The sequence below is a fragment of the Myotis myotis genome, unplaced genomic scaffold, assembly GCF_014108235.1.
Source record: "Myotis myotis isolate mMyoMyo1 unplaced genomic scaffold, mMyoMyo1.p scaffold_m19_p_2, whole genome shotgun sequence".
In the NCBI taxonomy this organism is placed as follows: domain Eukaryota; kingdom Metazoa; phylum Chordata; class Mammalia; order Chiroptera; family Vespertilionidae; genus Myotis; species Myotis myotis.
Genome location: NW_023416324.1, coordinates 131,808,110 through 131,823,053, shown reverse-complemented (window position 1 = coordinate 131,823,053; position 14,944 = coordinate 131,808,110). Strand labels below are relative to the sequence as shown.

General features: G+C 35.1%; 1 protein-coding gene and 1 non-coding gene across 2 annotated transcripts in view; one reads left to right on the top strand and one right to left on the bottom strand.

Annotated features, from left to right (window-relative positions):
- Positions 1-14,944, top strand: part of PROS1 (protein S) — an 84,622-nt gene that overhangs the window by 54,333 nt on the left and 15,345 nt on the right. Inside the window, exons 10-12 of the mRNA XM_036349484.1 lie at positions 3,565-3,754; positions 9,355-9,522; positions 11,427-11,595. Coding sequence (XP_036205377.1) covers positions 3,565-3,754; positions 9,355-9,522; positions 11,427-11,595 — 527 coding nt within the window. The remainder of the gene's footprint in view (positions 1-3,564; positions 3,755-9,354; positions 9,523-11,426; positions 11,596-14,944) is intronic.
- On the bottom strand, positions 6,643-6,750 carry LOC118677815. The gene has a single exon (XR_004974541.1). It is a non-coding gene; the product is annotated as a U6 spliceosomal RNA (small nuclear RNA).

Here is a 14,944-nt window from a genome sequence, read left to right as displayed (position 1 = left end):
AAGTAATCACCACAAAAAATCTAGTTATTGTCTTTCACCATAAAATTGACCCCTGCAGACTTCTTACTCACTCCCCACCCAATTCTCCTCTGGTACCACCAACCTGTCCTTACTTATATATTTGAGTTTGTTTTTGCTCATTTTTGTTGTTGTTGTTGTTTGTTTGTTTGTTTTAGATTCCACACATGAGTGAAATTTTGCAGTATTAGTCTTTCTCCATCTAACTTACTTCACTCCGTTTGTTTTGTCTCAAATGGCAAGATTTAATTCTTTTTATGGCTGGGTAGTGGTCCGTTGTGTGTGTGTACCACATTTTCTTTATCCATTCATCCATCAGACACTTAGGTTGTTTTGTTTTTTATATCTTAGCTATTGTAAATAATGCTTTGGTGAACATAGGGGTGCATTTATCTTTTCAAATTAATGTTTTGTATTCTTTGAATAAATACACAGCAGTGGAATTGCTGGATCATATGGTGACTCTCTTCTTAAATTTTTGAGGAATCTTTATACTGTTTTCCATAGTGGTGTGCTACTTTACATTCCTACCAACAGCCTATGAGGGTTCTCTTTTCTCCACATCTTCTCCAACATTTGTTGTTTCTTGTGTTTTTGATAATAGGCATTCTAACAGGTATGAGGTGCTATCTCATTGTGGTTTTGATTTGCATTTTTCTAATAATTAGTGAAGCTGAACATCTTTTTATGTGCCTGTTGGCTAGCAGTATGTCTTTGGGAAATACATAGTCAGATTTTCTGCCCATTTTTTAAAGTTGGTTGATTTTTTGTGGTTGTTGAGTTTTGTGAATTCTTTGCATATTCTACATATTAATCCCTACTTGGATGTATAGTTTGCAAATATCTTCTCCAGTTCAATAGGTTGCATTTTCATTTTGATGATGGTTTCCTTTGCTTTGTAGAAGTTTTTTAGTTTGATCTGGTCCCATTTGTTTATTTGAATTTCTGTTTTCCTTTCCTTTGGAGTCAATTCACAAAAACATTGCTAAGACACATGTCAAGAAGCTTACCTGCTGTATTTCTTCTGTGTATTTTATGGCGTTAGGTCTTTAATCCATTTTGATTTAATTTTTGTGTATGGTGTGAGATAGTGGTCTAGTTTCGTTGTTTTGCAGGGGGCTATCCAATTTTCCCAGCACCGCTTGTTGAAAAGTCTGTCCTTTCGCCATTGTATGTTTTTGACTTCCTTTTCATGAATTAGTTATCCATAAATGTGTGGGATTATTTCTGGACTCTCAATTCTGTTCCATTGATCTGTCTATATTTATGCCAATATCATATCATTCTGATTACTATAGCTTTGCTGTATAGTTTGAAATCAGGAAGTGTGACACCTCCAGCTCTGTTCTTTCTCTAGCTTGCTTTAGCTATTGGGGAAGTTCTATGGTTCCATACAAATTTTAAAATTATTTATTCTACTTTAGTGAAAAATGCCATTGGAATTTTTTTGTGGCTGGGATTTGAGGAGACAGCTCATGGGGACTGAATAGGTGGTTCCCCCTGCCCAGATGGCCGTGGGGGTACCCAGGTATGGAACTGGACAGTGGCCTTCAAAAGGGGCTAAAAGGGGAGAGAGACTGGAATGGGAGAGGGTGGGCTCTGGACCAGGAAGGTAGAGAGGGAGAGAAAGAGGACCGACAGAGGTGGAGAAGAGGAGGTTCTGAAGGATGGGAGAGACAGAGAGTTCCAGTGGGAGAAAGCGGAGGGAGCCAGGGCGAGAGGGAGAATGACCAAAGGACAGAAAAACAGAGAAGGGAGAGAGAGACTGAGAGGGGAGAAAGGGGAAGAACGAGAGAGAATGAGAGAGAGAGAGAGAGAGAGAGAGAGAGAGAGAGAGAGAGAGAACAGAAATTGAGAGAGAGAGAGAGAGCACACTGGAGGGGGTTTAGACAGAGACAGACACAGGGAGACACCTAGAGACAGAGGTGGGTGGAGAAAGAGGGAAGAAAACAAAACCAGCCCCAGTGAGAGATGAGAACAGTGAGTTGTCAGGAGAAGGAGGATTGTGGAGGGCCAGACTCTTCTGCCTTGGGAGAGAGGGCCCTGTCGCTGGAGGGCGGAGCCATTGGAATTTTAATAGGGATTGCACTGAATCAGTAGATTGCCTTGAGTAATATGGATATTTTAACAATAATAATTCTTCCAATCAGCACAAAATGTTTTTCCATTCATTTGTGTCTTCTTCAGTTTCTTTTATCAGCGCCTTATACTTTCCAGTGTATAGGTGTTTCACCTCCTTAGGTAAATTAATTCCTAGGTACGCGTATTTTATTCTTTTTGATAACATTGTAAATGGGATTGTTTTCTTAATTTCTCTTTCTGATAGTTTGTTATTAGCATATAGAAACACTACAGATTTCTGTACATTAATTTTGTTTCCTGCAGCTTTGTTGAACATTTATTAGTTCTAACAGTTTTTTTGGTGATATCTTTGGGGTTTTCTATATATATATACCATTTCCAAATAGTGAGCTTTACTTCTTCCTTTTTGACTTGGATGCCTTTTCTTTCTTTCTCTAGTCTAATAAAAGTGGCAAGAGTGGGCATCCTTGTCTTGTTTCTGCTTTCACTTTTCCCAATTGAGTATTGTTGTTTGCTGTTGGTATGTCATATGGCCTTTATTATGTTGAGCTATGTTTTTCTCTATACCCACATTGTTGAGAGTTTTTACCATAAATGGATGTTGAATATTAGCAAATATTTTTTCTGTTTCTATGGGGATAATATATGATTTTTATTCTTCATTTTGTTAATGTGGTGTATCACATTGATTGATTTGTGGATGTTGGATCATCCTTACATCCCTGGAATAAATTCTACCTGATCATGCTATATGATCCTTTCAATGTATTGTTGTATTTGGTTTGCTAATATTAGACTATATCTTTTAAACTTTTTTACCATGTAATCTAGTATAGTGATTTACGCTATTAGAGTTTGGGAGACCCTTTGAAATCAAGCTAATAGATAAATTTTAAAGCTTTTGACTTTACCTTTTCTACCACACATGAAAGCTTAACTGTGTTTGCAATCATTCAGATGCTGAGTGATTCCTTCCTGACATATATGAAATCATAGGGAGAATATGCTTTTTGATGGATAAACCAATCATGAAATTGTAATATCTTTCACTAACCACTTACAGATACAGCAATAAAAGAATCTTAATCAGATTATATAGTGTATAAAAGGTTCCAGAAGAGATTCAATATGTCTAATATTTGTACATGTGCCTTAATCCCAACATTTGAAAGGTGCCTCCAAAACAAATGCCAAAAAAAGATGAAAAATTACCAAAGTATCTGTTCTCTGGGAAAAAAAGAGACTCCAATAATAAGCAAGAAAATTTAATAACTTGATTTTAAACACACATGGAGCCAGAGATAATACACCAACAATCTAATTCTGCCCTTTTCTTTTATTAATTCCAGGGACGGAAGTAGTTGACTCAACATACTGCTTTTTGCCAGTACAAGAAAAAAAAGAATAATACATTGAGCCTTCCATGTTCTCACTATTAAGGCTCTCTCTTTGTCCGTTATTTAGATTTTCAGCTACATTTGATTTCCGGACATATGATTCCGAAGGTGTTATCCTGTTTACAGAAGCTCTTGACCACTCAGCTTGGCTCCTGATTGCACTTCGTGATGGAAAGCTTGAAATTCAGTTTAAGAATGAACATACAACCCAAATCACAACTGGAGGCCAAGTTATTAATAATGGTCTATGGCATATGGTACGTTGTTCAGATTTCATAAAGAATCTGTCCACTTTGACACAGTTTGTATAAAATCATTAATAATTTATTTTTATTAGGTTTAGTGGTACCAAACCTAAGTGGATTTGGTTTTAATCTGATGTTATATGAAGTATATTCTATGTACTGCAAATCCATGAAACAGTCTGAGGAAGGATAACCTCCCTTAATGTATTTAAGATTTCTCATAACTGAAGTTGTTTCCAGTTATTTGCCTGACCTTGTCTGTCTTTAGCTTCTTACCCTTTTTAGTGTCTGTCACTGGCTGAATAGTTCGAAGATTATTAGCTGGCAAACTAGTTTATGTAAAGACACCACTGATCAAGGATAGATATACTGGATAGCCAACAATCTTTTTTTAAATGTAAAGAATTACACTTAGGAACAAAATCAAAGTTACTTCAGCTTTAAATATTAGCATATAGATAATCAGTTTGTACAGTTTACATTAGCTGGTAGCAATCAGAGTGCCTAGAAACTAGCATTTTTAGATAATCCCTAATCATGAGCCTTCATTTTAATAATAACATTTTAATCAACTGGATCATAGTGGAGATTTTCTTTGAGAAGGGATTACTGCAAGTCTATAGCGAAGAGAATTCTTTTCTGCAATAGAACCAATCATTTCTTCCAGGAGAGGCTAGCTAAGACCAGCTTCACCTTAGAATGTGGCACCCCAAAGAGGAACTTTCTATGCCTGTGGGAGCTGATGAGAGTCCATGTGGTGATGCCATGTGAAGTCATCACTAAATTATTTCATTCCATTATTTACCCACTCATGCACTCATCTATTCAATACACTTAAAGTGAGCACTTTCAAAGTGCTAAGTTCCTAAGAACTGGTCTTTCTTACTCTTGAACTTAGCACCTCACAATTTAGTAGTTGATGTTGCCTTATGAATTAGTTGTCCATATCTGTGTGGGTTTATGGACTAATGCAATGGAATGTGAAATATGCTACAGTAGAAGGAGTGATAAAGTCAGTTGAGCACAAATGTGGTTCACCAAAGAAGGGCTTTCTGTCCTTTGATAGCCATAGATTTTGGGCTCCTAACTCTAAAAGAATATGTCTGCACAGGTTTAGATGCAACTGTCAGAAAAATCACTAAAATTTTCTGACTCTGTATGCTCTCATTAGATGCTTTGCTACTATGTCTCTCCTATTACCCCTGTATCAAGAGCAGTTTATGAATCTAGCTAAAGGATATATTTTACTGCCTAATGTCCCAAACACATATCTCAAATCACTAAAATCACTTTCAGCAAGAGGATAAACATTTTCCCCCAATGAGTTTATACAAATAGAAAATAGCTGTTTGAAGGAAAATTTGGTAAATGTCTAAGTAGAATATATTATGTATAAGGAAGAAGGTAACTATTTACCTGTGAGATTAACAACATGAGTTGTAGATTGTATTTATTTTTTAAAATTTTATTTATAAAAGGGGACCTAAGAGATGGTGACAGAAGAAGATTTGACTTTGGTGGTGGCCACACAGATCTTATATCTTAGAAATCTACACCTGAAAACTATATGATTCTATTAACCAACGTCACCCCATAAATTTAATACAAGAATCAAGAAAACAGAAGGGAAATATTTAAAAACAAACAAAAAATTGGCAATGAATCATACTGCTGAAGGCAAGATTAATGGTTGGATGTAAGGCAGCAATTCAGTTTAATGCATTTTGTCCTCTATGTTTATGATCCTTGTTTAAAAGAAAGTATTTAATGTATATCCATGTTTCAATTAAAACATTTTAATTAAATTATTCCTTTATAAACAATTCAATTTTATATAAAAATAAAATGTAAGAACTATAAACAAGTCAGAGAAAAACTTTAATCTGGTAATAAATTTGGTATTGGTAGTTTTTCTTAAGTTCTTAATTCAATATTTTAACAATTTATGAATTCCTCCCCACCATATAAGTAGGATTTTTTTCTCACTCTGTATCTTTTGTTTTTAAAAAATTACCACGGGCTATTTTACCAGCTTATGATTTTGATGGTTTATTAATAAATTATACTATTTTGCTGAACAAATTTATTCAGCACAGAAATTATTTGAAATAAATATTTTAAGTTAGTAGAGTATTTACTATAAAATGACTGTTTCACCAATTTTAAATTATTTAAAAATTTAAAATAAAATACTTTAAAAATAAATCAAAATTGAAATGCATGACAATTATTTTATAATTCAGCTAAAGTGAATAGAATGTGTACTTATTAAGTACTTATAATGACTATAATGCAAATAAATAAATACTGATTGTTTAGAATGATTATTATATCTCATATTTGGGTTTAATCCTAATATTGGTTGGAAATCTATAATTTATATAATAATTTCATTCATTTAGCAAAATATTTATTGCACTTTATGTGATATTCTGTCTAGGTGGTGAGGATACAATAATGAATAAAATAAAGTCACTGCTCTTATGGAACTTTCATTCTAGTAGTGGTGAGATGAAAACCACAAATACACAAATAAATAGATATGTCAGATATAATGAATGCTATGAGGAAAAAGAGAAGGCCAGGCAATAGAGAATGATGATGGTGAATGTGCAAATGGAATCAGGAAAGCTATCTCTGATTAGATTACATTTGAGCAAATATTTGAGGCAAAAGTCATGAGAAATATATGGGGAAAGATGATCCTGTGCCATATGAACAGCAAATACAGTCTTAGGCAAGAGGATGTGTCTGAGGAATAACACAAAGGTCAGTGTAGATGCAGTGGAGTGAGACAGAAAGAGAGCATGTAGAAAATGAGGCTAGAAATATGATCTGGAATAACATCATGTAGGGTTGGAGAACATAGTGAGTACTTGGATTTTTTTTTTTTTTTTTTTTTTAATATGGAACGCTTCACGAATTTGCATGTCATCCTTTGCGCAGGGGCCATGCTAATCTTCTCTGTATCCTTCCAATTTTAGTCTATGTGCTGCCGAAGCGAGCACGAGGACTTGGATTTTATGCTAAGTAGAAAGATATTGGATGATTTTGAGACATGACATAATCTAATTTGCATTTTTAAAGATAATCTTGATTAGGTCCTCATAGCTTTGTGGAAACTAGATAGTAGAGAATAAGGGTAGAACAGGACATGGAGCCAGGAGACCATTGAAATAACCTAGAAGAGAGAAGATAGTAGTTTTGGCTGGAGTATTGATCGTGTGAGTGGTGAGAAGTGATCTGATTCTGGGTATATTTTTAAGGTCAAGCCTTCAAGGTACATATAAACTTTCAAATATCTAGCATAAAGAGAGGGTTAAAGGCCATGAAATTGAGTATATCAACTGGCGGTTCTAAACTCTCTCATCCATTGTCCAAATATTTATAATGTTCTTTTACTGTCCTATAATGAAATGCATCAATAATGAAAACCACCTTCACATATCCCTAATAGAAACCAATAGAATGCTTCAATTATTATATACATGAAGGAAAGCAATTTATAAGAATATATATTTCAATTTGTAAATGTTCAATACAAGTATAATACTTGTCAAATCTTGCTCCTATACATAGAATAATGAATAATGTGGAAGCTATAAATGAAGACTTATGCTGAGTGTTGTACTGGCAGCTCAAATACCATAACTGCATAAATGGGGTTGCCATCAGTAATAGTAATTTAATCCATAAATTATTTTGATGGTTTATTAATAAATTAATTGCTCTTATACATAGAATAATGAATAATATGTAATTATATATGTTTTTTCCGATGGTCTTAGGCGACCCTTGTGAAAGGGTCGTTCAACCCCCAAAGGGGTCGCGACCCACAGGTTGGCGACCCACAGGTTGAGAACTGCTGCCCTACAAGAATATCCAGTATGGTTATTTAGAAGGTTTGCAGGATATTGGATTTTTTATTATTTATTTTGCACAATTATCCTTCATATTACAATGTCAGCATACTTCCTACTCCTTGTGACAACTAAAAGTACCCCCTCCACCCCACATTTTCCAATGCCCTAGAGTGGAGCATAGAGTTCCCATTTAGAAATACTTGCACGGCTGAAGGAAAAAGGTCAGGAAGCTGAGCTCTGGGGCTTATAGAGAGTGAGAAGAAGAGGAGAATCTAGCAAGGAGACTGAGAAGAAATCATAAGAAGGCAGAAGAAGCAAGGTTATTAGGAACATCTCCCCCCTCCGCCCCCCCCTTTCTTTTCTTTTCTTTTTTTTTTTTTAAGAAATGTCTTTCAAAGAGGGAATAGTCATTAGGGCAAAGTGACATGATTAGCTATATATATATATTTTTTCCTTTACTGATTAAGGTATTACAAATGTGTCCTTATCCCCCCATTGTTCCCTCATCCCCCCACTCATGCCCTCACCCTCCATCCCCGTGTCTGTATCCATTGGTTAGGCTTATATGCATGCATGCAAGTCCTTTGGTTGATCTCCCCCTTAGCCTCACCCTCTCCTGCTTCCCCTCTGAGATTTGAGCATTGATTGATGCTTCTCTGTCTCTAGATCTATTTTTTGATTAGCTATATTAAGGAGAAAGTATACACTGCCTAAATCTTTACATGCTACCAAATTTATTTTGCTTTAGAGCATAGGTTTTCTTTCTATAGTGGTGTTTTAATATGCCTTTTGTTTGGCCTCCATTAATAATTAGTAAATGAAAAATTTGCATGTTGAATGATACAGTTTTACATGAGATTGCAACAATGGTTCTTTGGATTGCCGTTATAGGATTTCTTAATTGTTGTTTACCATTACTACCAACCTTTATTTTAGAACCCACACTACTTTCAAAATTGGAAAAAAAGTTAAAATTTCATGTTTTGTGCTTCCTAATGATCTCAATTACTTTGGAATTTTGAAACAAAATATTATTTGTTGTGTAATAACCAGAATGATGAATGTACTGATTTCTCTTAATTTATATGAATACTTTATTTACATTATTGATTCTTTATGTGTATTATAATACAATTGTCAAGTAAGAACACAAACATTTTCTAAGATTTTGTAGAGTGACTCACTTTTTTTTTAAAATATATTTTACTGATTTTTTACAGAGAGGAAGGGAGAGAGATAGAGAGTTAGAAACATCGATGAAAGAGAAACATCGATCAGCTGCCTCCTGCACATCTCCCACCGGGGATGTGCCCACAACCCAGGTACATGCCCTTGACCGGAATCGAACCCGGGACCCCTCAGTCCGCAGGCTGACGCTCTATCCACTGAGCCAAACCGGTTTCGGCAAGTGACTCACTTTTTAAAAACTATCCATTTTATGACACACTGGCTTGAAGAATACATATTTTAATTGGATGTTTAAATTTAACAGAATAACATTGATTTTTTTAAACTTTAAAAGACAGTCATTTCATTTTTAATCATGTACTATTCATTTAAAACACATTTTTTATCATCTCTATAATCAGTTGACATTTCAAATGTATTGGGGCAAATTAATAATTACATTTAAATGATTACTTTAGAAAACTATTTACTGGAATATTAACAGGATTATTCAAAATTAGTATTTAATATGACATTCAAGGATGTTTGGTTGTTTGATAATCTCTGTCTTTTTAATTGTAGGTCTCTGTGGAAGAATTAGAACAGAGTATTAGTGTGAAAATAGCTAGAGAAGCCATAATGAATATAAATAAACCAGAGAGCCTTTTTAAGTCTACAAGTGGATTTGTAGAAACCAAAGTATACTTTGCAGGCTTACCTCGGACACTGAGGAATACACTCATTAAGCCGGTAAGGATCCAAGCTTTTTACATTCATTCATCAGGGATGAATTCCTTTTATTTGTAATAGATTTGAAAAGATATTGCCAAAGTCAAAAGAAGTTATTTTATTGAACACACCAACTGTGACAACTTGAATTGAACATGGAAAAATAACATTAGTGGGCCTTGAAGTTATATTAAGAAAACAGAAAAATGAGTATAGTGTTTTTGAGCCAATTTAACCTCCAGCAATTTTATTATTTTTTATTTTTATTTTGGCACCAGAACTTGGAAAACATTTATTAGACATGATAGGGAAAGTTCTCATGATGCATTATAAAAAGGACAGCCATATATCAACTGTTACAAAAATGAATTAAGGTGAACACTTTTAACAAACTGAAGTATTTTCTTAAAGAAACTTCCTCTACTGTCAGAGATCTTGAAAGGCCTCTTGGTCAGTCGTTGGAAGCAATGCTTCACATAACTGATAAGCTTGTCTTCCACTTTGGGAAGAGAACCACCTTTTTCTATTCTTGCTTGCAGTGAAATAGAAAATTTTAAATTCTTAAGCTTTAATTCACGGCTAACATCATAATTGTACATAGCCATTAAACATAAAACTACATATATTTGAATCCCCAAATACATTATTTTATAAAGTCAGTTAAAGAGCTTTCTTAGGTCTACTTTAGAACTTAAATTTGGGAGATAAGAATGGCATATAAGGTGGAACTTTTTTTATTTAAGAAATCTTTACTAGCAGTATGACTGCAGCTTGTCATAAATTGAAGTTACATACAGTAGATGATTTTCTGAATGTGATGTTTAATAACAGTAGAATAGGTTTCATGAAGGAGACGGATCACTGTCCTTAGAGAGTTTTAAATATTTCATCTGTATTCATGGATCTGCCAATTGCACCTGCTGATTTAACTTAAATATTTACTATTTTATATCTATCTTTCACTCATGGCAATTCACAGTTACCTTAAGTTAAAAGATTTCTGTAATATGATATAAAACCTGAATTAGTTAACCCATGTCAGAGTGAATATACCTGTTCTTTGAAATTGATAAATCCAGACACTTTAACAATAAAATAAATTATTCAAAAAGAATCAACTATTTATGACATGGCCACCACATATCTTCAGTCTGACTGGATGCCATGGTGAGGCTACAGAATGGAAACACACGGGGTCCTCTAATTGCATTTACCACACAGGTCTGTCTTGCCAATGCTTGAGTCTGATGGCAAGACAAATCTGTGTAGTAAATGCAATTAGAGAAAAATAGAAACCAGCCTAGAGCCCAGGGCCACAGCTAGACACATATATGGAACTTGAGAGCAGGAAAGTTACCCCTGCATGCCATAGAAGAGGCATGTAGGGCTTGAGGTATTAAAAATTATTAGGATCTTAATGGAGGCCTGTGGTGGCGTAAACTCACTTCCTGGAAAAGACTATGCATCTGATAGTCTTTTCTTTGATTTAAAAAATATTTTTAATATCTTGAATTTTATCTAAAATGTTCTTTTCAAAGTGTTGGTCAGATGGATAGTCTTTTCCAGGTAAAGTGAGTTTATGCCACCACAGGCCTCCATTAAGATCCTAATAATTTTTAATACCTCAAGCCCTACATGCCTCTTCTATGGCATGCAGGGGTAACTTTCCTGCTCTCAAGTTCCATATATGTGTCTAGCTGTGGCCCTGGGCTCTAGGCTGGTTTCTATTTTTCTCTAATTGCATTTACTACACAGATTTGTCTTGCCATCAGACTCAAACATTGGCAAGACAGACAGACCTGTGTGATAAATGCAAAAAGAAAAGATTTTCCCTCTAAGTGAAAGCCTGTTTCTATAATCAGTTAAGCCACTATCAGTCTGACAAGTTAAAAATGCACTCCTTGACGTATATTCTGTTTTGTTAGATTAATCCTCGTCTAGATGGATGTATGCGAGGCTGGAATTTGATGAATCAAGGAACTGCAAGAGTAGATGAAATTATTCAAGAAAGACAAAATAAGCATTGTTTTATCACTGTGGAGAAAGGTTCCTACTATCCTGGTTCTGGAGTTGCTCAATTTAGCATAGATTATAGTAAGTGATTTCCCATTTTATCTCTCTTTTCTCATTAATGACTAAATTTATTCATTGACAAATAGCAGTAATTCCTTCAGTAAACATTATGAGTGCCTACTTTTTGCCAGGCATAGTATTAAGCTTACTCATATTATTATATACTTTTTATAAAAATTTCCCCAGCATATTGAGGGAAAAAGTAGTTGAATATGCCTATGTTATTATTTAAATATTACTGGCACATAGCCTGATTGATTTTGGGTAAATTCAATTGAAGCTTCAACAATTTCTTAGTTGTATTGAGTCTACTAATTAATATAATTAAAAGGATGCATCTTCATTTCTAGTATTTTCATTTGCTTCTTTCTTAAAATTTTCACCTCTCATGAAATTTCTTTTCTGTTCATACATGTTGTCCCATCTTTTCCAATGAGCCTTCAACATATTAATTATAATTTTTTAAAATTTCCTGTCTGATAGTTCCAATGTCTGTGTCATATCCAAACCTGATCATGTTGATTGCATTGTCTCTTGACCATGTGTTGCTTTTTTCATTCTTTCTTCCACATCACATAATTTTTGTTTTAAAGGTGGGCATCTTATGCAGAACAGCAGAGAGTGAGATAAATAACATTTAGATCTGGAAATGAGCGCACTTCCACTTTTGTTAGGCTCTTTACTGAGGGATGATGAATCAATCTACTCAAGTGTTGAGCAGCTTAGGTTTTGTTATTTCTGTGACTACTTTTCAAATTCTTTTAATATTATCTTGTGCTTAGGGTAGCAGTTGGTAATCCAGAGGTTTTTTTTTTTAATTCTGTATGTTGAAAGTATTACATATGTCTCCTTCCCCCTTCCCCCCGCAAGTGACCTCTCCTAGCCTCCTCCCATTTCCCAGCATAGGCCCTCACTCCCCTATTGTCTGTGTCCATTGGTTATGCTTATATGCAACCATACAAGTCTTTTGGTTGATCTCTTACCCTGTCCCCCTCCACCTTCCCCTGCCTTCCCTCTGAAGTTGACAGTCTGTTCGATGCTTCTATGTCTCTATTTTTGTTCATCAGTTTATGTTGTTCATTATATTCCACAAATTAGTGATATCATGTGATACTTATCTTTCTCTGACTGGCTTATTTTGCTTAGCGTAATGCTCTCCAGATCCATCCATGCTGTTGCAAATGGCAAGAGTTTTTTGTTTGTTTGTTTGTTTTTACAGCAGTGTAGTATTCCATTGTGTAGATGTACCACTGTTTTTTAATCCACTCATCTGCTGATGGGCACTTAGGCTCTTTCCATATCTTAGCTATGGTAAATTGTGCTGCTATGAACATAGGAGTGCATGTATCCTTTCTGATTGGTTTTTCTGATTTCTTGGCTATAGTTCTAGAAGTGGGATTAATGGGTCTAATGGGAGTTCCATTTTTAACTTTTTGAGGAAACTCCATACTGTTTTCCATAGTGGCTGCACCAGTCTGCATTCCCACCCGCAGGGTTCCTTTTTCTCCACATCCTCACCAGCACTTGTCTTTTGTTGATTTGTTGATGATAGCCAGTCTGACAGGTGTGAGATGGTACCTCATTGTCATTTTGATTTGCATCTCTTGCATGATTAGTGACTTTGAACATTTTTTCATATGCCTCTTGGCCTTCTGTATGTCCACTTTCAAAAAGTGTCTATTTAGGTACTTTGCCCATTTTTTGATTGGATTGTTATCTTCCTTTTGTTAAGTTGTATGAGTTCCCTATACATTTTGGAGATTAAACCCTTATCGGATATAACATTGGCAAATATGCTCTCTCATGCAATGGGCTCTCTTGTTGTTTTGTTGATGGTTTCTTTTGCTGTGCAGAAAGGTTTTATTTTGATGTAGTCCCATTTGTTTGTTTTTTCTTAGTTTCCATTGTCTTAGGAGCTGTATCGGTGAAGAAATTGCTTCGGCGTATGTCTGAGATTTTGTTGCCTTTGGATTCCTCTAGTATTTTTATGGTTTCCCGTCTTACATTTAAGTCCTTTATCCATTTTGAGTTTATTTTTGTGTATGGTATGAGTTGGTGGTCTATTTTTATTTTTTTGCATGTATCTGTCCAATTTCCCCAACACCATTTATTAAAGAGACTGTCTTGACTCCATTGTATGCTCTTGCCTTCTTTGTCAAATATTAATTGAACATAATGGCTTGGGTTGATTTCTGGATTCTCTGTTATTTTTCATTGGTCTATATGTCTGTTCTTATTCAAGTACCAGGCAATTTTGAGAACAGTGGCTGTGTAATATAGCTTGATATCTGGTATTATGATCTCTCCAACTTTGTTCTTCTTTCTCAGGATTGCTGTGGCTATTAGGGGTCTTTTTTATTCCATATAAATTTTTGGAGAGTTTGTTCTAGGTCTGTGAAATATTCCATTGGTATTTTAATGGGGATTTCATTGAATCTATAGATTGCTTTGGGTAGTATGGACATTTTAATGATATTGATTTTACCAATCCATGAACATGGTATATTCTTCCACTTGTTTATATCTTCCTCTATCTCTTTTTCAATGTCCTATAGTTTTCCCAGTCTTTTACCTCTTTATGTTTATTCCTAGGTATCTTAATTTTTTTGTTGCAATGGATTTTTTAGTTTCTCTTTCTGTGAGATCATTATTGGTGTATAAAAATGCCATAGATTTCTGGGTGTTAATTTTGTATCCTGCTATGTTGCTGAAGAGGATTTTTCTTAATAGCTTATTTGTCCTAAGGTTTAGGTTCTCTCTCTCTCTCTCTCTCTCTCTCTCTCTCTCTCTCTCTCTCTCTCTCTCTCTTTCTCTTTCTCATATATTTTTATTGATTTCAGAGAGGAACAGAGAAGGAGAGAGAGAGAGAAACATCAATGATGAGTGAGAATCGTTGATCAGCTGCCTCCTACATGCCCCGTCCTGGGGATCGAGCCTGCAACCTGACAGGGAATTGAACCATGACCTCCTGGGTCATAGGTTGATGCTCAACCACTAAGCCAGTTCGGGCCAGGCTAGGTATTTTCTTTATGACATTATCAACAAAGTGTCTCTGCATGGTCTTGCCTCACCCAGCAGAGTGTTCTTACTCATTCCTTAATATTTGCTAGCCTCTTAGAGGGGTTGGGGGGTTGCAGGCTAGAGATGGGAGGAGTATTCTCTATTATTCTGGTGCAGATTCAGTCTTAGTGTTACCGGGGAGATGATGAAACCTCGGGTCTTGTCTTCTTGAAGGAAGTATTCCAATCGAGAGACAAAGTGTAGCAAAGTAAGTAAGAATTTACAGGCTGCAGCAAAAATATACTTAGGACAGTAAAACAAAGAAGGGCATAGAAGAAGCAATAGGAAAGCCTACGCTGGGATGCTTTGG